The 24,194-nt window shown below is 40.1% G+C and overlaps 1 protein-coding gene across 1 annotated transcript in view; it reads right to left on the bottom strand.

The window, feature by feature from the left end:
- Positions 1-24,194, bottom strand: part of zmat4a (zinc finger, matrin-type 4a) — a gene marked incomplete at both ends in the record, with an annotated part of 130,976 nt that overhangs the window by 34,759 nt on the left and 72,023 nt on the right. Inside the window, 1 exon segment of the mRNA XM_080042937.1 lies at positions 13,888-14,044. Within this exon segment, the coding sequence (XP_079899063.1) occupies positions 13,888-14,044 (157 nt within the window).

Below are 24,194 nucleotides of genomic sequence, written 5' to 3'. Positions count from 1 at the left end.
TTGTGTATCAGATCCAGATGTGAATACCTGGAAATGAAAGCTGAAATGTTGAGCTATTGTCTCATATTCATCTTTTGGTGTCAAACCCAAATGTTTCCAGTCTACATCAAAAATAAAGGAATTGGCCTCACCGTTCCGATACTATATACGGACTGTATATATATATATATATACACACACACACACACACACACACACACACACACAGCCGTGAAAAATGAAGAGACCACTCCAAATGTTCAGTGTCTCTTGTTTTACTATTTATAGGCATATGTTTGAGTAGAATGAAAATGTTGGTTATATTTTATAAACTACTGACAACATTTCTACCAAATTCACAATAAAATATTGTCATTAAGAGCATTTCCATGAAGTAATGTAGAGATGAAGATTGAAGAAACATCCAGACTGGTCTCTTAATATTTTCCACGGCTGTGTATATATACATATTTTTCCACGGCAGTGTATATCAGTGATTCTTGAGAACCGGGACAAAAGGCCGTCTTCCATACGTAACTGGTGTTATGTTTAAAACTAAAAATATTTAAAATTGTAGATGTTATTAGGGATTAAGAATAGAATGTCTGGAGCACAATTATCCCCTTAAATTTAATTTTATCATTATCATGTCAAAAATATGACACTTGTTATCTTCTCACAACGTCAAAAACAGTGTGTCCTCAGAGAAGGTTTCAATCTTTCATATGCAATAAAACCTATTAAAAAGTTACTTTAATGATTAAAAATAGCTCTTTTCATCAAAAGCAACACTAAATAATCTCTCATATCAATAAAAACTGTTTTTCACACACATGAACACATTCATGTTTTATAAGGATTATAATAAGTAGTTCATACTAGCACCTAACATCAACAGAAAAAACAAATGGTTACTAGATAAATTCCATTTGTTATGTTTAAGAAACGTTGAATATGTCAACACCGTCAGACAGGAAATCTGACGGAGTTGACATCTGATGGTGGTGATAGGCCAATGACGGTAAAAAGAACAAAAGCTGGGAGGTTGTGTCAAAGCTTAGCTCAGTATCTTATTATATGTTGGATACAAACATGTAATTTAATTTGCCGAAACATTTTTTTTTTCAACATTGCACCCTGTTTTGTCCCACTTCTTAAGAATCACTGATATACTGTATAATCCTGAGAGTGTGGGAGGCCAAATTTGGCGAAACTTCAAAACTCCTTTTAGGAGATTATTTCTATAAACAGATTCATACACAAGATAATCCCTGTTTAATTAAGTTTTACTGACTGATTACATTATTTTTGCAAAGCACCAGAGTTGCTGTGAAAAATAAAAAATCCGGGGTACAAAGCACAAAGCCACTTCAGGTAACAGAAAGATAAAAGTGTGTGAAAATAATTTGGCAATTATGCAATGGCTGTTTACCACCTAAAAAAAAATATTACAAATTATAATGATAGAATGTAATTAAAAATAACATCCACGCTTGCAGCACTGTGAAGCTGTATTTAAAATCAAGCAATGCTACGAGCTGAATACTTAGCTCAGCATGGTGACCTGCTAACAATGACAGTGCTAGTGGGCGTAATATTAATCATGTTTAGGATGTGAGCGCATGCTGATATTTGCAAATAAGCACTAAACACAAGGTAAAACTGAAGCCACACAGGGATTGTCATTAGTTGTGCGGATATTTGGCAGTGAAAAGTATCTGACTAAATTGAATTGGCACTAGATGAAAAGTCAGAGGATCCCTAAAGTTATTACAGTTAAACATGAATATCTGTACCAGTCACTTGTCCAGATATTTGTTTGGACCCATGAAGCCACTAAGATACATTGTCATCCCTATCACCACATCTTCTAAAAAGGCTCTTTCATATATTGCAAAAGAGTCTTCGGTCTCAATGGGATATACCTGTATAAATAAAGTTTAAAAAAAAAAAACATAACACATATATTAATAAGTCCTACCTTATTAATTTTTCATTCTCATGTCACTCAAACCTTCATTATCTATTGAAGCTTGTATATCTCTGTTCCCGGCTCCAGTACATCAGTTCTTGTCTTTTCCATTCTTTTTTTGGTTGCTCAAGTTTTACAACGATCTTGGAATTGAGCTGCACCAGAATGCCAGAAGAAATCCATACAATGTTAATATATGAACATGTAAACATGGCCCCATTGGATAGTATGAGTAGGGGCAGAAGGGGGCTGTTTAAAAAAACTGGGGCCCTTAAAATGTCACTGAGATGATTAACACACTTTAATTGAAGGACTATTAACATACTGGGACTTAAAGGATCATTATGGTCATATCATAATAGTGTCAGATAAATGTGTAGGGCGAGAGATCCATGGCCATTAACATATGAACAATTCAGCCCCAGATTTCTCCAAATCACTTTTCTAGTAAATCAAAATACATCACCACATAAAGCCGCCAATGATAAAGCAAGTGACATTCATGGCAGCTATGGCGCTTAAAGGCATAAAGGCATCAGACAACTGGAACCAGGCCAGCAGGGGGGAAATAGTGCTCAGAGGAACCATGTGGAGGAATATGAAAATACATGATGATTATATAAAAAAATATACTAATGACACAATTACATTAATTCAGCCTGCCTGAGCTCTAAATAGAAACTGAATAGGAATTGCAACACATTGCACCACAGTGGCTGCGCCTTGATATTCAGCTGAATAAAGCCATGCAGATCAGCATGCGCTATATATGGGTCCATGACAAATGTTCACCTTAATACATCTGGGGGTATGTGTAAGCTGGGAACAAAATTACATATTAATATAAATGTTAAGATAAAATCCTGGTTATTTATTTCTTGTGAAATTAGTGTGTGTGTGTGTGTGTGTGTGTGTGTGTGTGTGTGTGTGTGTGTGTGTGTGTGTGTGTGTGTGTGTGTGTGTTTGTCTGTGTGCTTGCATATATATATGCAGCCAAAAGATGCAATTTGGAGGCTTTCAGGTGTTTCATAATACTTCTCTCACATCATCACAGAAACTGGCATTAGAAGGTCAAATTCAAAATGTATGAATATTTAATATGTATACAGCGCTCAAGTGGGACAAAAGGTTTCTAAAAAAATACTAAAAATGTATGAAAATCAGTTTTACTACAAATCATTAAGTAGATTTCATGAGGCCAATCCAATGACAACAGACCCACTGTTTATTCTCATCAGTGTTAATGGAGGCATTTAGCTGCAGCGGCTACCTTGTTCTATGGCGTTTGAGGATAAAATAGCTTGGCAAGCTAATCATTTTTTGCAACAGTATAGCAGCTGACAGCAGGCTGGAACAACAGCTGGTCCCGAGAGGCAGGTGGGTCAACAGAGGAACTACGGACAGTCCACTGTCGTTACTTATGTAAAAATCAATATCCCTAGCTTCCCTGTGCCCTGGATTTATCTTCCTGACATTTTGTATTGTGTGCTGGATCCGGGTGCCTTTACAATGAAGCTAAGTTAAATGACTTAACTTCAGAGGAGAAAAACACGCTCAGTCCAAAGTTAGCAATTCCTTTATTTCAATTGGAATGCGGGTCTTTCAGAAAAATGCAACAATGTTATTGACCGCCGGATATCTTTTCCCTTAATGAGCATTGTGAGGATACATGTGAAACCATATGCACTGATGGCAAAACAAGGCAAATGAAAAGGTATTTGTACTTTTAGGGTATTTACTATATGTGAGTCTGATATTTGTATTTCAGCATACCACCTAGGGTTGCAAAATTTCGGGAATTTTCAAAGTTGGAAACTTTCCATGGGAATTAACGGGAATTTATGGGAATTAACGGGAATAAACGGGAATTTACTAAATTTAAAGCAAACCAAATGCACTAAATCCTTCTAACTGTTATTTCAGTCCTGGCAAACGTTCTAGACTGTAAAAAGCAGTTTTTTCAACTATGTTTTATAATATTTATGAACATTTAACTTCAAATCAGATTTTTTTAAAGTTTATCGAGACACCCAACTTGATATCATATATTGCTTTTTACTAGACCAGGTTAACAGAGGCTTGAACAGTGATTTTAAATATAGTTGGGGAAATATATATTTTAGCATAATCTTGACTAAAACAACCAGATTTCATGCAAGTAGACTTGGCAAGTTGCCCATAGCACACATCCTACTGCAGGGGAACTGAGGCCACGCCCCCTACATGCACTGTGCATTCCTCCATCACATGGGGGGCAATTTACTTAATTTATTGAATGGGTTGGGTCAGACAGATGAGTTGTATTTTACTCAACATTAATCTTTTTGTTGTTCAGTGAAATTACCGATTGTTCATAAAATAATCAAAACTTGATAAAGTTCTACTTACAAATAAATCTGTTCAAATGTAATCTTTTTTTAATTGTATTAGTTTGCATGGATGTCTGCCTATGACAAAACATAATGTTTAGATTTATGTTTGGATATGAAAAAAATAATTTAAATTACTGCCATTTAGTTCATTCCTATAATTCCCAATTTTGAATATTCCCAAAAATCCCGAGCGAAAGTTCCTGTGGAAAGTTTCCGGGAATTTACCAGAAACTTTCCACCCCTTTGCAACCCTAATACCACCATATGATTATTTACAGGGAAGTGATTTGTCCATTTATGTTTAAAATGCAATTTCAGGATGTTCCACTCTTAAAGGATTGTACTTTATGAAATGTTTACAGATGAAAACGGTCAGATTTAAAGTTATTGGATAATTGGTGCATACAATGTGAGCAGCGGCAATCCAAAATAGAAGGATTGTTTTTTTTCTTCTTTATTTTCCTTTATGGGAGGAGGATGTTTCAGTGTCCCAGTAGATCTGGGTTTTGAGTGAGATTGATGGGCGTGTCAACCCCCTCTTAATGGATGTGTCTGTCACTGACATGAGGCAAAGTGAGCAAAACAGTAAAATGGCACTGTCTGAGCAATCAAATAGTGTTGAAGAACTCTAAGCCTTCAACCAAAGTGTCTTTTGGTTGTGTATATTATTTTGTAACATTTTACAGCTTTCCAAACCTTTTAATGCCCGTGTCTCAACTTTTTGGAAACGTGTTGCAATTTTTTAATTGTATATTTGTGTATATTTACAAAAAACTATAACGTTTATCAGTTTAAACAAATATATCTGATGTATTTGTACTTTTATTTATTGAATGCATGTGGAAAAGGATTAGTGCATTATCACATTCAGTTGTATTCACATTTTACAAAACACCCCAACTTTTTTCAGAATTGGGGTTGTCAGTGGTAAAAAATGGTAAACAGAATCTAGGGGTTTTAGGAGCAGCGTGTCTGTAAATAACATCTCCATAATTCACCTAGGAACTTCATCCAAACCTTACACTAGTCGCTGTCTCTAGAATGAATTAGTATAGTTCTTTCCTAGTTTTTTCTGTCTTCAAACGTCAAAATAAAAAAATTCACTTACACATCCATGTAAACTTTCCTGGAAATAATACAATTCTTCAATAAATTATATAACTCTATCCTTAACTCCTCTGGGAAATGCAGTAGATACACGAGAATACCTCACCTCTACTGTTGGTATAACGCTGCTTTAATACACACAAGAAAGAAGCGGAAAAAAAGTGTATACGAGCGTTTTTTTTTCCGGAAGAAAGTGAAAATGTGTTGGCACCTCAATAGTTTAGCCATGAATTGAATAGGAACACGGTGTTGCGATTAAATACATAAAAACATTTGGCATTTGGAGGCAGGCTCTGTTCCAATCACTCACTAGGGTCATAAATATTTCAGACAGCCAAAGCTAAAGCAAAAATTAGATTGGGGCAAACCCCAGGAAGGTAGATGCAGGGATGTCAATGGTGAACATTTTGTCATGATTAACTGCACAGCCGACATACACTCAGCCACTTTATTAGGTACAGTGGTTCATTTTCTTGTGAACACATATAACTTATCAGCCAATCACATGGCAACAACTCAATGCATTTAGGCATGTAGATCTGGACAGGACAACTTATTGAAGTTAAAATTCAGTTGCAAAAGTCAGATGGTAGGGTCAGAATTTGGCGTAAACAACATGAAAGCATGGATCCATCCTGCCTTGCACCATCAAGCATGCCCTGTTAAAAGTCGCTTAAATCCCCTTTCTTCCCCATTCTGATGCTCGGTTTTAACTTCAGCATGTTGTACAGTGGCCAGAATTTGTATGTGTGCCAGAGCTGATCTGTATGTACAGGAGCATCTTAATTTTTTTTTAATATCATGGAAAAGTTCATTGAAAAAGTATTTTGTTTTTTGATTTTCATGATTATGGCTTTCAGCTCATGCAATATAAAAATCTAGTATCTCAAAATATTTAAATATCGCATAAAACTAATCAATCAAAAAAATGATTTATAATACAGAAATGTCAATGTTTTTTATTCTAGATTCATTTCACATTCCATGTGTAATCTGCTGATTCAATCCTTTACAACCCTTTTAGAGAGGAGAAAAGGGCTGCAGGGGGCCCAGGCAGCGCTAATGCTGGATTAATTCACTACGGTTCAACAATGGAAAAACTCTTCAGATAAGCGACCGCCGTTATCAGTCAACAGAAAAACTTGTAACCAATGAAAAATAAATGGAGTGGTGAGGAGGGATATCTTTAGGAGAGCCTGTGTAAGTAAAAAAAAAAAAAAAAGACACAAAGCAGTGAAGTGCATGTAAATGTACTCGGTCAACTGGAAAGCCAATGAGCCAAGGTAAACAAACAAAGCTCAAGGCTGGGATATGCTCACTGCTCACACCGCCGTGGATTCAGGTGTATAAGGCTCCGGAACAATCTGCAAATATTATGTTTTGCTATGTTTCCCATCCCCCCCATGACCTTCACTCATTATTCTCAAACAACTGGCAATTTTGTAAGTAAATGTATTACAACAGCAGCCTGACTCCAAGCACCCCAAGGTAAAGAGCAGTTGGTGATTAAAAACTGAAACAACAAAAGGATAGACTCAGTGTAAAAATAAAAAAAAAAACACCCGACCACATTGGCATTAGTAAATTGCACATTGCCCTGAAAAATCATGACATAGAAAGGTTTGTCATAAACATGACTAGGATCCTACAGCCATGCTCGCGGCTCTGTGAGTCTTTACTTAAGGCCAAGTCATACTTGCAGTGTCCGTGTGTGTATCAAGGAGAAGAGAACTGTACAAAAAAAACAATATTGTAGTACTAATACAGACAGGGATACATTTTTGCAGAGTACATTCTGATGATGGGTTTCAAGCTTGTGTGTTGCTACAGTGTGGTATTAACTTCCATCGTGCTGACACTGTCTATCTCCTCTCATTGCATATAGCACATTGTAAATATTGTTCATCACATTGAACATTTCAATTTAACTTATCTACTTTTTACTTTCTATTCTATTTTATATATACTGTTTTATATTGCACAGAAAATTCCTTTGCACTTCTTAGTATTTATCTTATGTAAATAATGTTTATGTTTATCTTGTTTATCTTATTAACTCTATATTTTTTATTTTATCGTTCCAACTGCACTGTGGGCCAGAGATAAACGCCATTTCGATTCTGATGTATGTCTTTTTTTTTCAAAGATATTTTTTGGGCATTTTTATGCTTTATTGATAGTGCAGAGAGACAGAGGTGAAATGGGGCAGAGAGGGGAGTGACATGCAGAGAACGACCGCGGGTGGGAATCGAACCCGGGTCTGCTGCTGGGCCCGGCCCGGGAGGGGGACGCCATACCAACTGAGCTAAAGGCGCCCCCTCTGATGTATGTCTTGCATATATCAGAACTGACAATAAAAGACTTTGACTTTGAGAACCGTACACAGCCGTGTGGAGAGGAAAATTGCCCATGCTTAGCCCATGAATGAAACTGCATCCGTGGACACTTTCGTTGGACCCCGCAGTCTTCATGCGGAAGGTAGGGCCCTTGAGGCACAGTGGTGCTTTTGGTGTAGATGCTTACGTCAGCATGCTTATCTTCTCACAATGACCTTGTAAGCGTGCTGCAGTCAAAAAAGAGTAAAGTTCTAACTAGATTGACAATCTTAAGCCCCTTTTATACTAGAACACCTGAGTAAACTTCAGATCATTTCGGAGTCAAAGTGCCTGGGTGAAAGGGGCTTTAGTAGCATGTTGGATAAAGTTGGCTTACGACAGAGTACAGTGGAGGCTGGTGGGCATGCCATTAGCTTTGCAGGTATTTGGTCATTAATCAAAAATGTAATCTTGACTTGATGATGGAACACGATTAAAAAAGTTAATACATTTCAATTTATCTTGAGGGGGGGGACATGGCAATCGATCACATAGCTGTTGAGACATTGCACTCAAAATTACAATACCAAAAGGGATAGCCAAAGTCAGCAGGACTTGGAAGCAAGAATACCGGTACAAACTTTTTATGCAATCCATTAAGTGTGATGGTATTTCATAATGAGATTCCTCATCATGAGGTGGCGCTACAGAAAGTCATAGTGAGTCAAAACTATTTCAGTCAGTTTCAGACAGACATCGACAACATAAAACTACTCTCTGAGCACACACAAGTAATACTACCGATGCCAATTCCTGATATAGTTTCCATCAAATAAAGTCAACAACTGGTGCAAAGTAGGTCCGTCCGTTTAAAGGGAGTGATATGTCCAATTTCGGGCAGAAGTAACTGGTTCGGAATGTCTGGTAAAATGGTTGCGACAGATAGAAGACGTCTAATGTCTGAGTGGCAAGCAGATTGATGCTCCCTTTCTCAGATTGGTTAATGTCGACAGTTTCTAGAGGCTCTGAGATAAACTATCCTGTATTACAGCAACAACAAAAGGGCTGAGACGAGAGAACAGTCAGAAAGAGAACTTCATATGAAGAGAACGCACTGCATCATTTATGGCTATGCGCTTGCATTCACATTGCATCATTTCATCGATTTTTTTTTGTTTGTTTGTGCCAAGTTTGAGGGAGCAGCAGGATAAAGTGCAGAACTGACATCTCAATGTGAACAAAAACAAATGAATGGCGGAGTAAGGCTACTAGCATGAGGGCAGACAGTGAAAGTGGTTTGTGGATAGATACAGTAGATTGGCAACTGACCATATAAAATAATAATCTTAAAGCCACTATGAGTAACTTTTAAATATCTTTAAAACAGCCTCATTTTTCCCTCTGATAATCATAAATTACCTTTAACAGCAAACAAGACCTAGCCTGGTGCTACCAGACCATCGTACTTCATTTCATTTGTACAGAAGGTCTGGCAGTGCTGTAATTGGCAAACGTTCACTCATGGAGGCGGGTGTCTGTTAAAGTTTAAAACTAATGGATCTGCCCAGTGCCACTCTGGATTAGCCAACCAATCGCATAACCTTTGGTACCTTTGCCGGCTTCTGGCAACTGAAACTGGAGCGCGACTTCGACGTCATCGTTCTCAGCCACTCGCTCTGTTCGCTGATTGGACCGGCTGTCGAATCTCCGGCAAAACTGGGAAATGGGCTGTACACCCAGACTGACTACTGAAGGGAAAATAAAATTTGGCCGGAAGTAGGCGGGCGGGCGGAGCCAGGCTAAACAAGACCAGCAGTGCAAAGAAATACGTTTTATATAGTTTTTATTACTGCATTTGGTCTGGTCGCACACCCAGTCCGATTTTCGGCTTGCGCATGCAGACTCTATGGTCACAAATTCTTATTGGTCGCAGATTTCAATGTAGCGTAGCAACGCGATTTGAGAAGCCTATCCCTCCAGGTGAGGGAAGGGAAGCGGGAGCCTTGTTTGAGACAGTTATTTGTCGTCATAATGACTAATAACTGCAATGAAGAAAAGCTAAAAGGGAGAGTGATAGACTGGCGTGAGGAGGGCCAAGCAACGTGTACACAATTTCAGTGAACTAGTCCTGCAGTGTTTACTCCTAAATGAATGAGCGGTACTAACACAAAGTTTACTTTGCTTCATCATCATCAGATGACCATTATTCATCTGAAATAGTCATTATTTACACATTACCTCATCGTGATCCATACTAACTGCCGTCTCTCGTTCATTCGCTTTCTGTGAGTACACGGAATCTTTCAGCTCGTGAGAGTGGTTAGTGAACCTGCATCAACTCATTGTGTCATCCGGTGTGTGTGGCACTGACTGGCATTAGTTGATGCAGTGTCACTAACCACTCTCACAGAGCCGAAAAGAGTCCGGTGCCCTCACACTTTCAACACACGGACATGTACTATACTGCGTCCTAATCATTTGACACTCGCACGGCCGGCACGCGCTAGAAAACAGCTTTACGACAGCTGGCGTCGTAAAAATACTACCGCTTTTGTCCAAAGGGGACGCCAACCGACAAAGTTCCTCGTAACCACTTTAAATGTCAGACCATGGTGACCCAAGCGCCCCATTGTTGAGACAGCAGCTGCAAGGGAACATTTAAGTGTTTCTGGAACAGTCACACTTTTGTCTCTGATGATCATAACATGTGGCAGCAAATGCAACCATCAACCAACTTTCCACTCGCTTCCTAAACAAATGCTGGCAGCCAGGCGCTAGCAAATATTTTAGGGCCCCTGTCCACCGAGTGCGCTTTCTGCACTGCAAGCGCCTGTCTGCAATGCATTCGTGCTGTCGTAAAAACATTAGCGCTCCTGTCCAAAGGGAGCGCTACAACAAACACTTATAGCCCTATTAATATATTGTATGTTGTTCTTTTCCTTTCAAAACAGTGATAGTTTCCCAAATGTCTGGTGACTTAATGTTTATAGTGTATGGTAGTACATTGCATGTGTGTATCTAAGGGGCCACTCACACTAGGGCCGCGGCCCCGTGCCTAAGCTAATTTGCATACTAAAGTCTAGAACGTTTGGCTAGTGTGACCATGCCATCCGTATTCCAGCACGGAACAGCCCCTTGGCCACGGCACACTTGGGAGAGGTGTGCCGTGGCCAAAGTACAGATGCTAATGCGATGACACGCGCACAAGCAAGCGCACAGGTGGCGTTCCTGACGTGAATTTATTAAGGATGCATAGTCCGTTAACGTCCGCTGCCTTACTAGTCGGCACCGGAATTGCCCACCACTTGGACTTGTAGCTACATAACATGTGTGAGAGCTAAATAGGTGAGCGCAGAAAGCAAAGCAAAAAGGTTTTCGTGCTTACTCACGTTCGTCAGATGATTTTTTTCTTTTTCCTCCCGTCATAATACTGCCTTTACGCATTGCGGTGGAGAAGAACCCAAAACAACACACTCCGCGGCCCGGTAATAAGGAAACAGTAGCCTACACTAAGGTTTAACATAACTTTAGACTTAAGACACTTTAAGTGTAATACCTTAAGACACTTAAAAAAACGATCTCTGCCCATATGAAAAGTTCTGACTTGGATTACTTGATGGAGCGATCGATGTGTATAAAACCATCCGGTACGTATGGTCTGATGACGGGCCGTTATATTAATAATAAACAGCGTGCTGCACAAATATGAGACTGTCCACCGCGACCTATTACGTCAAGGCTACATTTAAAAAAAAAAACAATAGCTTAAGGATTCTCGTTGCTCTAATGTGGAAGTGGAATATATGATGCAAATTTGGCCGGCTGAAAATATTCACAAACAATCGTATAGCCTACAAGTAGACTACGCTCCAAATCCTAAACCCGCACGGTGACGTAGGCAAGGTGCAATCGTGCCCAGGCCACGAGCAGTGTGACCACAGGCCAGCGGGGGGAGTGGGGAGGGGGGGAATCGTGCTGAATCTTACTGCAGCACGGAACAGGCAAACGGCCCTAGTGTGAGTGGGCCCTAAGATAGTAGAACAGAGGGAGAGAGCATTCCCACAGGGGTAATGCTGTGTAAAATCCCCAAATAAAAATGAATAGAGACACTGATTGAAATCACTGAACCATCCCAGTAAAACATGACCTGACTTTGCTCTGGCACTATTACTGTTATCTAGACAGAAACAGATTGTCCCAAGGTAAACCATTTCGGCCAAGCAATAAATGTCTTCAGTTGTGCTTCACAAATGTGGTCAACGTACACTCACTGACGTTCTACAACAGAAAAAACATAATAACCTCCGAAATAATTCAAATGTTTTTTTTAATATGGCATATTCTTACCAGGAAGTTACTCTTTTGCTTGTTCTTTACAATACTCAAAAAGTAATTGTCAATACGTCAATATACATATGTTAATAAAGCCTAAACGATGGGGAGTGGGTCCAGCTGTTTTCAGACGCAGCTGTGATGCGGACTGTGGAGAGAAAATCACCAAGCTAATAACATTGATGATTACTCTAGAGATTCTGCTTCTGATTTAGTGCAACGTTTCAAGTATAATGAGCCATGGACTGAGAATTATAGGCTCTGTGGTCGGACTATTTTCTGCTGTTTGGGTGAGTTAAAGCTGAGGTGGAGGATTTGGGGAGAAAATGGCAGCTGGGATAGAGATACGAATCCAAATACCTCAACCGCTCCACTTGTTCTCTTTGGTCCCTCCCCGACAAAGTGAATGGACAGTCCCAACAGCCAATAAGAACAGAGAATCGGAGCCTCGCTCTGATTGGTCCAAGTGTACAGCTCATGTTAATTTTGACCAATGAGAAATCCCATACCCCAGCTTTAATCATACATTTATTTAAACTGTATTATTCATTTTACTCCCTGCTGTTTATATTTACAATGGTGCCTTACTTTTGTCTATTTGTTTTGTTTGACAAACACATGAAGGGTTGGATAGGCTATAGTACTAGCCATGCATTGTTATACATGCGATTCCTCGATCTTGGAACACATTATTCTCGCCCCTCCCTAGTAGATGGTTTTTGATAGTTAAAGAGGACCTATGATACTTTTCGACTTTTATGACCTATAAATGTTGTTATAATGATTTATAGTCATGTTTAACCATACCAGAGTATCAAATGACGTATTCCCTGCTGACCATCTGGGGTGGCTATGCAGAGCACTAAACACTATGGCAGCCGGTCGAGAAACAACTTGTTCAAATTTCCGGGTTGTTTCTGTCATGTTTCCATGTATGGTAATGCTGCTCAGGAAAGCTCCGGCTGCATGCCCCCACCTTCCTGAAAATCTCCCGCTGCTGGAAGGAAGGTAACCAATCACAACGGAGTGGGGTTTGCAGCAGGGGGGGGAGGGGCGGAGAAGCTCAAAGCAGTGTGTAGAGAGAGACTGCTGTGCTCGCTAGGGTAAGAGGAAGAGTGTCCCGAAAATCTACATAGTTTTTTGTGATGTGATTCGTGTCAGGTTGCTCTATAGCAGTTTTTAACAAGAAATTAATACCAGAAAAGTAGTCAAATAGGATCTCTTTAAGTGTTATCAATATTTAAATCTACTGTATATGCTAACCTGCTGGAGGACAAGACTTTATATTTAACATGCAGTCATGACAGTGGTATGGCTCCACTTATTTACTGTTTCTCCACATGTAAACTATCCCTTAGGCATAGAATTTGGTCTGTGTGCTGGCATAGTTTTGTGTAAGATTCAGAATCATTTTTATCAGAACAAGAGTGGACCAAAAAAGTGCTGATACCAAATATATGACTCCAAGACAGACAGACTAAGCTTAATTTCTATACTACATGTGTTCCTCCTTCGTGCTGCTGTATAGAGTTGGCCTCTGGGCTCCTGCAGTATATTCTGACCCTAAAGAGCACCTCTGTGTGTAGGATGAATCAAGACAGCGCACTTGTATCTATACTGTGGCTGCATGATTATTCAGAATCAGCTACGACGTTCTCCTTCACTTCACACGTACATAACAACACTGGCAATCGTTGTCAACACATACATCGTGCATCTAATTTCTTATTCTTCTCAATAATGAATCCCCTTTCTCGACATATGTAGCTCCTCTATCATGTATAGCCACAATGCATGTTTTAGACCATACCTTTGGTTGTGATGACAGGCGGCTCCCCCAGTAGCAATTTTAGTCGCTTGGCGTGTATTTTACCCTGGTAGTGTGACTGTGCCACCACTGCTGAGGTAAAGGACATGTTACACAGCGTGCAGCACTTATTCTTGTCCACGTCGCCCTCTTCACTGCCCTATAAGAAAACAAACAGAAACAGGAACATCGTATTAGGGATATGTTGGAATAATCCAATGTGACGTTTATTTTCATATTGGAGAGACACTGCAGGCTATAACATTACTTTTTTAAAGCACCTGTCAGTTCTGAGATCTTTGGATAGTTAGCTTCCATAACATGTCCTCTTTCATACTAGTATAAATAAAAAGTCCAAAATGAACATTGAGGTGTTTATTTGACTAAACCTTTTCTGTTTCTGTCTGTGTATTTCTCCTGTAAAACAGTCTTTAACGGCGATGACCTTAACGTGAGTTTTTTTTTCAATACTCTGAACCAAATATCTCAACTTCTCCAGCACTTACATCAACTTCACTTTCCATGTATCATTCTCAGCACTATTGTGAAGGTTATACTGCAAGGATTTGACTGATTCATGATATATTTTTTCTAGGGCTGTCAAATTAACGCGTTAATTTCGATTAATTAATCACAGAAAAATTAACGCGATTAAAAAAATTAACGCAGATTAATTGCACTTCTATAATGCCCTTTGACCCGGTGCAAAAGTGGTGCGCAGCTCGGCGAGCTGCACCGAGCTGCACCTGTAGCTTACAGCCCGCACGGGTGAAAGGGCAACGGGAGAGAGAAGCAGAGGAAAGGGCGGGGCCGAGGGCTCTATGGAAAATAAGCATGAAGGTAGGAAGACATCTTACTTTATTCTCCGCAGTGTCTGGGCATTATTGATTTAGTGGTGCAACAATATAGGTTCAAAACAGTAGCCTATCAATCAATCTTCATCTGTGTGTCTCAATTTTGTTTGCTAGCTGTCTCGTCTCCCGCCGCCCACCCCGTGTGTGTGTGTGTGTGTGTGTGTATGTGTCAATATTTTTGCCTATGAGTGCGACGATGGTGAATGAATCGGCATAGGCATATGTGGCAGTGCAGCGCTGTCTGTTGTGGAGACAGAAGTTACGAGAGACGGAGAGCGAGAGAGAGAGAGAAACAAACTGTAGCAGGCTGTACAGCTGTTTATAAACAGGTATAAAAGTGTCATAAAAGTATGCGATTAATTTAGATTAATTAATCACAGAGCCTGTAATTAATTAGATTCATTTTTTTAATCGCTTGACAGCCCTCATTTTTTCCTTTAAGACCTGTGCATAGTTTTATAAAATGAAAGATGCAAAATACACATTATAAGTTAGACATTGCCAAATTAGCATATTTATGCAAACATTTCAGAACAATTGTCGTAAAAAATAATATTGTTTAAATGTAAGTAATCAAGTGGCACATTTTCCAAGTCAACGTTATTACCCTATTCACAATGCATTATAAAGATAAAGCACAGTGCAGTGTTCTAGCACAAGACAGCTGCTTATTATACACAGTCGACTCTGTTTTATCAAGGGGGTGATGATGACGGGGGCAATATACAGCTGATGGTGGGCCGCTGCCTGAGCCTTCCATCTGTGCAAAGCCCCATCGAAACCCATTATTCTAAGGGGAATATGGAGGACACAGAGGGACCCGCCATGACTGATATTAAACTACTGTTTTTTAACTTAGAAGGGAGAGGGAGGGAGGAAAACAGTGGCCCAACCAGGCAGACAGGGGGTGAATGAAGGGCCAATATACAGAGCGACTCAGTGACCCTCATTCAGATGTCTGTTCCTTTCACCTGGTGCACTCTTGCCAGATGCAGACAGCGAACAGCAGGCCGCCGGAGCGTGGTGGGAAGTTTGTGCATGTCTTTTTCGGTTAGATTGTCCCAGCTTGAGACAGACTGAGATAATGAGAACATTCACCTTCATAACATACATACAGTAATTCTAACACTTAAATGTATGGCTTTGCATTGGGTTTCTGCTAATGTGGTGTTTTGTATGCCAGTGACTGTGTTTCAGTCAAAATCAAACAAAAATGTAAATAATTTTTTGCTAAGTAATACATATATGTATATTTATATGTATCTGTATGTAGAGGTCCCTATATTGATGTTCTCAAATAGGTATTCATTAATATTTATAATTTTTAAGTATCTCCGTAGACCAAGACAGAGCAGAACGATTTTCAGCAGTAGTCGGAGCATAGCTTTAGCCTTTTTTATGCACCAGCTAAATTGCGCCTACGCTAGCCAGCTGTGCTCTAAGCCAAGTGTAAACTTCTCAAAAAAACTGCAGAGGCAAAAACAGCATCATGTCTCTCTAGCGCTGATTGAGTTAGAACCAATCATAATCAACCTTATACAAAGGGTTCAGTAAACACTGAGTACACAAGTAAAGCTGGCATAGGTTAAAATAATATTGGTTACATTGATTTCTAATGTGATCAAGGTTGATGATTTACCTTATTTGCTAACTAACAGTTGTTTAAATTAGTGTTAACAAATGTCTTTATCTCTGCTGTCAAAAATTATTTTGGTCATTAGCCAAACTAATTACAAAGGCAAATGTCTGATGTAAGAACTTTTTACACTGCTCATTAAGAATTCTGGATGTAAGCCGGGACACAACAGCTGCCGGATTGAAGTGATTTTGTTTTCAGGGGCTTATACTAAACATATTTTAAGTCTGCTCAAACAAACCTTTAGGTGATTTAAGCACTAATCAATATTCTCAACACCCCTCAATCACCTTCAATTAGCCAGAAAAAAGGGCAGCTATTTGCACTGCATTAGCTTGTGATCTATCTACACAGAACATTTTATTTTCTGTCTAGGGGAAGATGGATGTTTGGCATATCCATTTCATCTTTCCCCTAATGTAGGAAGAAAAAGTTCTCCTCATTAGTCAATAACTGCATCTTTCACCTATTTATAAGTGCATTTAAATAATAAGGAATGTCATATCTTTTTTTATTTGACCTGAACATGTGAGATATAATCTTTATAATGGACTCAGATGGTCCACTCACATCCAACATACACACACACATAGAACACATTAAAATACATTACTCAATAAAATACTGTACTAAAATAGTTGCAAGCTATCATGCCAATGCTTTCGAAGCCTGGATGTGAACCGATAGCCCATCATAGGGTTGGTTAAGGCTATAATGATGCTATTTTCTGATAAATCCAATCGACACATGAAATTGAAAATTAACTTTCGTAACAGTGCCTGACATGTAGGTACATAGAGGACACAAATAACTGGCTAGCACTGTGCCACCTAGGAACACGGAGCAACAACCTCATGGCATCATTATATGCCACTCTAAGCCTATGCATGTTAAAGACACACCCTAAATTACAAAACAAAAGCAGTCGGTAGTGAATTCATTTGCTATTTATTCTATTCAAGGGGGGGGGGGGGGGGATCCCCCTTCAATTAAATTTGTACCAGAATAAAAAAATAAAAAAATCTGTTAAAAAAAGTTGTTGTTATGCCACCAAAGAACAGGTTATATCTTGTTTGTTTAACACGTACAAAATCAAATCGTAAGCACAGAAAGTTGTCATTTTGTGGCAGTTTCCTGACAAGATGCTGACCGCTAACAGCTAATTTAACGTGCTAATTAGTTAGCTTTAAAGATGTTGGTTAACAGATACAGTATATTTTTGTACCTTTGGACAGAGTCAGGGTGGATGTTTCAAGTCTGTATGCTATGTTAGGCTAAACAGTTGCTGATTATAGCTTCATGTTTAGTGTACAGACGTGAGGGTTTTTAATTTCCTCATCTAGCTAGGCAACTAGGCAAAATAGAAAGCAATTTACAAATTGTGGTAATTTTCAATTTTCAGTTTTACAAAAGGCAAAAATGTATCCCCTATATTTTCAAAACTATCCATCCAACTCTACTACTACTACTTTCCACATTACAACATGTCAATGCCACTGCTATGGTATACGATAGCCAAGCCACGGAACAACCTGGTTCCAACTATGTAACCATGGGGATAAATGCATGAAATTACTGAAATGTTACATTCTCTGGTCTGCTGGAACTATAAAATTGGAGAAAAAAAAACAGCACTGTTTATGCTTAAATACACTGGATTAAAGCAACATTGATTGACTGGTCCACAACCCCTGGCTGTGACATCATGACACATCATTTTTTTCAGAGATGCAACATGTGTGTTTACTTTGCAAAACATTGCATACAGTCACATTGAATGCAAACAGTTCTTCATCATACAAACAGACACTGTTTTCTATTTCAATTAGCCAGTAATACTTCGAGGAGGGTCATTTGACTTTTTACCAATACCCCACATACACATTCTGCTTGATAAGCCAATATGATTGTGTCAATAACCACAATATATTTCACATAACAAGTAAAGTTATGAGGCTGCTGAGCGTGTTAATGGTTTAATGATTTTAACTGCCAACAGGGTTGGATTTTAAGCAGCAGCCGGCACAGGTGGGTGAAATCAACTATTGTCCTCCTGTTAAAGGTATTGAACTCCATGTCACAGTGCTGTGGTTTCTAATGATGGAATAGAATGGTTTGGCACTATCACAAAATGTTCTCGCAAGAGGAAAGTAATGTGGTTGTGTTGGATATTCTGAATTGTACTAAGCCCTCCAGCCCTCTAATTGAGCCTATAGGGCAGATGATGTTAAAACTGGTTAGTAAGGGATGATACCATTGGTTAGTTTGTTAACGTGGTTCTGTCAAAGTCAAATTGGTCAATGCATTAGCAACCCTGAAATCAGCAGTCACATTGGGAGTAGGGGTGCACATCACTGAATGTATCAGGATTCAATGGAACCAATGGAACAGTGAGATATTTGCCAATAACAGACAAGTCTGCCGCGATACAACTTCGATTCGATTTGATTCAGGGGCCTGCAATCGATATGAGACGATATCATATGCCTATTTTACAAAACCTGTTTCATATCAACTGTCAAAAAAACATCTTAGATATGATTCCGAGCATTCCGGATATTCAAATGAAAAACAATTCCTTATTTTAGTGAAGAGTCAAAATAGAAGCATAGGCCTATATTAAATATGGCAATATGCATCGATGTTTGGGCATTGCATCGATACGGTTCGGTGTTTTGCGCATGAATCGATATGTATCGATGTATTGCTACACCCCTGGTTGGGAAGGTACTCGTCTGGCCATAGTCAAGGGGTCCCTTGGTGTCCACAGCAAGGTCATGGCTCTCGACACCATTGGCAATCTCAGCTGCCCAGCTCTCCAAAGACCGAGCTGCCCAGCACCAAGGAATCCCTGTCGGACATCCACCCTGCCGACCTCAGGCCTTGAACCCTATACACTCCACGCCCTGCTACCTCACTCCTGTCTCCAGCCTCCAGCTCATCTCTACTCTGATGTCTATCCAGCACCCTGCCTTGACTTTAGTCTGGACCACCGGCTGACAGGCTGTCCTTCAGAGGGGATGCGCCTTTGCCCCTGGCCACCCAAAAAAGGTCTCCGCCTTCTCCATCTGCCTCATGCCCGTCCTCCACAGTGCTTCTATCCATCTGGTCATCCTCTTCCTGCCCATTCCCCCACTGTCTGCCTGAAGGACACTGCTGCCCTGCCCACAGGCCGTTCACCTGATACCTCAGACTCTGTTGTTCAGCTCCCCAGGCCAATGGTCCCTATACGTCCGCCCTCCACTTATCGCATATTTACAGCTGTGTGGAAGAGTATTAAAGCATGTCGTAAAAGCTGTAAATTACGATGACTGAAGGCAAAAACATTATAACACGCTGGTCAATTTTGATGGGATATTTTCAGGGCATTCCAGATACAGCATATATTTTATTTTACTATAGTTAGGCGTCCATCCAAGTGAAGCAAACATTTGAACAGACGTTACCGTTAATTGTTTTTAGGATTTTAGCTTACTGCATTGACTGTCTGTTTTCATTAATATATTGATGATATTATACCCACTTTCAGTTTCATTACTGACATGTCCAGAGCCGGCCCGAGGCATATGCGAACTAAGCGGCCGCTTAGGGCCAGGGGGGCCCCCTAAAAAAGTAGTTTGTGTGTTTGATATTAACATCATGTTATGCAAATGTGAGTTATCATACAAAAAAATAAATAAAATGTTTTGGTCTAGATAATTAATAGCCTAAAAATGTAATCAGTTCATCTGGGAGGTAATTTGAAATTATCTGATCATGTCACGTTCACATCCATGCACAGTGTGTATTGAGTTTATTTAAAAACAATTGGAAATGGGGCTGCCCTCAGTTGCCCATGCACTGTGTATAGTCTATAGCCTATTTCAACCTCGTCTGTGGAAAAAAAGATACAGTAGGTGGACAACAGAGTTCTTCTGCTTCGTTCCTCTCACTGCATTTAAATGCATTCATTATATTACAGAGAAATATGTCCTGTAAAAGAAAAAGAGTTCCAAGCCCAACCCAGAGGACCCCCTAAAATATTTTATTTCATATTAATATTTTTATGGAAAATCCATGTGTTCTTCAATAGCTTCTAATTCATCTGACTCAGTGTCTCCAAATTATTTGTTCACACAAAATTTCTCAGATTTAGCCTCTTATTTTCCTCTCAAAGTGCACCAGATTCATGCATTTCACTTTAAAAAGGTTAAAAAAATCTCCCGGGAGGGTCTGAATCTCGGCTGTCTAATATTTTCGCACAGCTGCACAGTGGAGGCACTACCGGAAAACACTGGGTGTGTGAATGATATTTAACAAAGATCTATAGTTTCAGCAGCGCTAACATTGGAGAGGGGCCCCCTAATCATATTTCGCTTCGGGCCCCCTGAAGGCTTGGGCCGGCTCTGGACATGTCATGAAATGTGATCAGTGTTCTTATAGATACTTGAGTCATAAAACAAAAGGACCAAAACACAGGTGATGATGAATACATTTTATGACTTTTTATCACACTAGAAATGCGTTGGCCAGGTGTAAATTTTACCCCGTTGGTGGTTCTATATATACAGCGAACCCTGGCCGTTAGTGTTAATGAGCTTACCGTCATCAAGCATTCCCAAAACATCTCTTCTCTGGAATATTTCCAATATATCCGCAAGAGTTAAAGACTCCCCTGGAACCTTCCTGAATATTGGCTGTGATAGGACTGAGCTCTTAAGTTTAGAGAGGGGATGATAAAAGTTGATAATGGGATAATAAGAGTTGATAAGAAATCACATGGTAAACAAAGTCAGAAGGTCAACAAATGTGTTTTACCAGCCGGGGTCCCATGCTGCACTTTCAAATTAGACTTTTTACTGAAATGATATTTGTAGTACACTATAATCTAGTGCAGATCTCCGTTGTATGAGTCAGGGTGTGTGTGTGTGTGTGTGTGTGTGTGTGTGTGTGCGGGCGCGCGCACAAGCGTGTGTGTGAATGAGAAGAAGACGAAGACACAGCTCTTCCTCCCACAGTGGGTAATAACTGAGGAACACTGCTGCACTCTGAGCCACTCTGACACACAGATACACAAACCTACACACACACACACACACACACACACACACATACACACTAACTCACTCACAAAGCTCCTCCCTTTGCCCTTGGCCTTGTCCTTCACTAACTCTTAGCACGCACACGCGCGCACGCGCACACACACACACACACACACACACACACACACACACACACACACACACACACACACACACACACACACACACACACACACACACACACACACACACACACACACACACACACACACACACACACACACACACACACACACACACAGCCTCTTTCCTTCAGCTACCAAGGTAGCAGCAGCAGCACAGCCACTGGATTGCAAGATTTCACAGTCATAATGAGCAAATATATATTCAGGAAGAGACCAAAATACATCAGGAGATGAGACGCCACCTACAGTAGGAAGGATCCATAATTTCATGGTTAATTAAAACTGTATAAACGTGGAGCTAATTGCAGGGAAATGTAATTAATGAAGCACTGTGGGTAGGTGTATGTTGCCAGATTATTAATACAGTTTATTATACAGACTTGCCTGTCAGAAAGGCAAGGCAAGTCAGTGGTTGATGTGTTCTGGGTATTGGGGTTGGTTACAGAATGTGCTGCAGACTAATTATTCTAATGTGATATGATTATCCAAGTTTAGAAAAATGTGGGTTGGAATTTCTGATAAGCTCAGCAACATTGTTTTAATTATTTTTTTCTTTTCTTCTTCTTGTATATTCCTTTGAGGTTGAGAAAGAAACCCATGAGTCATCCGAAACGCAACACATCCAAAAACCTCTGCCGTATTTCAGCAGCCCCGCGTACCACGATGGGTTTTTTTTTTTTTGTGTGTGTAATTTCAACCTCAACAGTGAAAAATAATTGGAGTTCTGCATTGGCAGAATATACTGCTGGGCTGCACTTCTCTGAATATGTAACTGAGTGAGGCAGGGAGACAGTGAGAGAGAGTGAGAGAGAGAGAGAGAGAGACTGCAATTTGAGAAGGGAAAGAGAGAGAGAGAGGGAGAGAGAGAGAGAGGGGAGGGGCATGCCTCATTCCTATTCGTGTGAGGCATAATAAAATAATCTTTTTGATTTGCAAGCAGTAAATTCCTCTTTGCTGTCAATGCCGCGCTGCACATTTTCATCTTGGTTTTAAGTGTCTTGCCTGCCTGTGTTAGTGGCTTAATGTAGCTGCACAAGGCTGGGTGATACTGATATGTCTTAACTGCCCTGGACTGTTGTTCTTTTTCGTTTTGTCACTGCATCCGAAATACCACAGCAGCGTCAACATGTTAGTGTCCATCTAGAACGCAATGTTTTTCTTTCTATTGCTGGAGTCAACATGCTTTTATTTCCTCCTTAAGGTAATATCTGGGGGCTTGGGCTATGGGGGCCTGATCCCGGGCCATGGCTTAGCACCATAATGCCAGGGCTAAATCTGGAGGTCAGGGAACACTCACTACTCGTGCATCTCCCCGAGGCGCACACACACACACACACACACACACACACACACACACACACACACACACACACACACACACACACACACACACACACACACACACACACACACACACACACACACACACACACACACAGAAGAAATAGGACAGCACAAGTGCAAGGGTATCCCGACAAAAAAAAAAAGGATAAAAAGGACTTGCTCCCGACATAGCTGCGGACAATGCAGTCTATTTCTGCCCAAGCAGAGCACAAGGGGGGAAGTTATAAGCAGGTCGGACACAGTGGATGTGGCTACTACTGCTGCTACATCCACACACGCACACAAGCACACACACACCATAATGTGACCTTCACATTAAACAGCAGGCAGTGCCAACAGGGACAGAGAATAATACCTGCCTGGACTTGGCCTTGAATGCGTGTGACCAAGCAATGGTGATAAATGTAAAAAGTGGCTTTACACCTTCAACTCCAAATGTTGTTTTACCCCCAAGATAATTGGTCTCATGCGAGAAAATGAGTCCTTGAAATACATAGACGAATCATTTAAGAGAACTTGTTGCATTCACCAAATTTAGTAAGATTACAGTTTATTACAATTAAGAATGAATTCAATCGGGTATATTAGAAAAGCTGTCAAGACAGTCAGAAAGGTTTGAACCATGAAATGAATAACCATAAAACTGAAAGTGAACACAACCAGACCCAAACCATGTGTGCGCACAACTGCTTATACTGTATACCATAGTACTGTGATTCCTTAGAGCCGATGGCTGTAGCTAATAAAATAAAACCCAATCTGTAATGAAGTGAGGTTCCCTTTTAATTACAGTGCACAACAATGTGATATAATACATTTTCTAATTTCTTAGCTCTTGGGGTTTGCTAATCCCCTACTCACACTGCTTGAAAGGTAATGTTTTACCCCTGCTCCTCTGCTGTTAACCTGAAGTAGATAGTGTAGAGAGCTTTAAACTTCCTCTCTGCTCCCGTGCGCGTCCATTGACATACAAACTCAATGTATAGATGCGAATAGATGCGAACTCAACTCAGGCGCCGGGTTTGATGTGTTGGACGAACTCAAGCGGAAATCTGCTTAAAACGCTCATTTGCGTGAGTTGATAATATTCAATTCAAGCAAATCCTTTGCGTGAGGCTAAGACTCAAAAGCCAATCAGCTTTGATATTGACACTCACGTCAGGATTTTAAAGATCAGCACAGTGGCAACAGGCAACAAGCATTTCAACAGGAGTGTGCCTGTCGTCTTGCCGACACACCCGACAAAGCTTTAATTTTTTTACAAGGTGAC

This window comes from Ammodytes marinus (genome assembly GCF_949987685.1).
Source record: "Ammodytes marinus genome assembly, chromosome: 2".
Classification (NCBI taxonomy): domain Eukaryota; kingdom Metazoa; phylum Chordata; class Actinopteri; order Uranoscopiformes; family Ammodytidae; genus Ammodytes; species Ammodytes marinus.
This window is presented reverse-complemented; position numbering and strand designations above follow the sequence as displayed.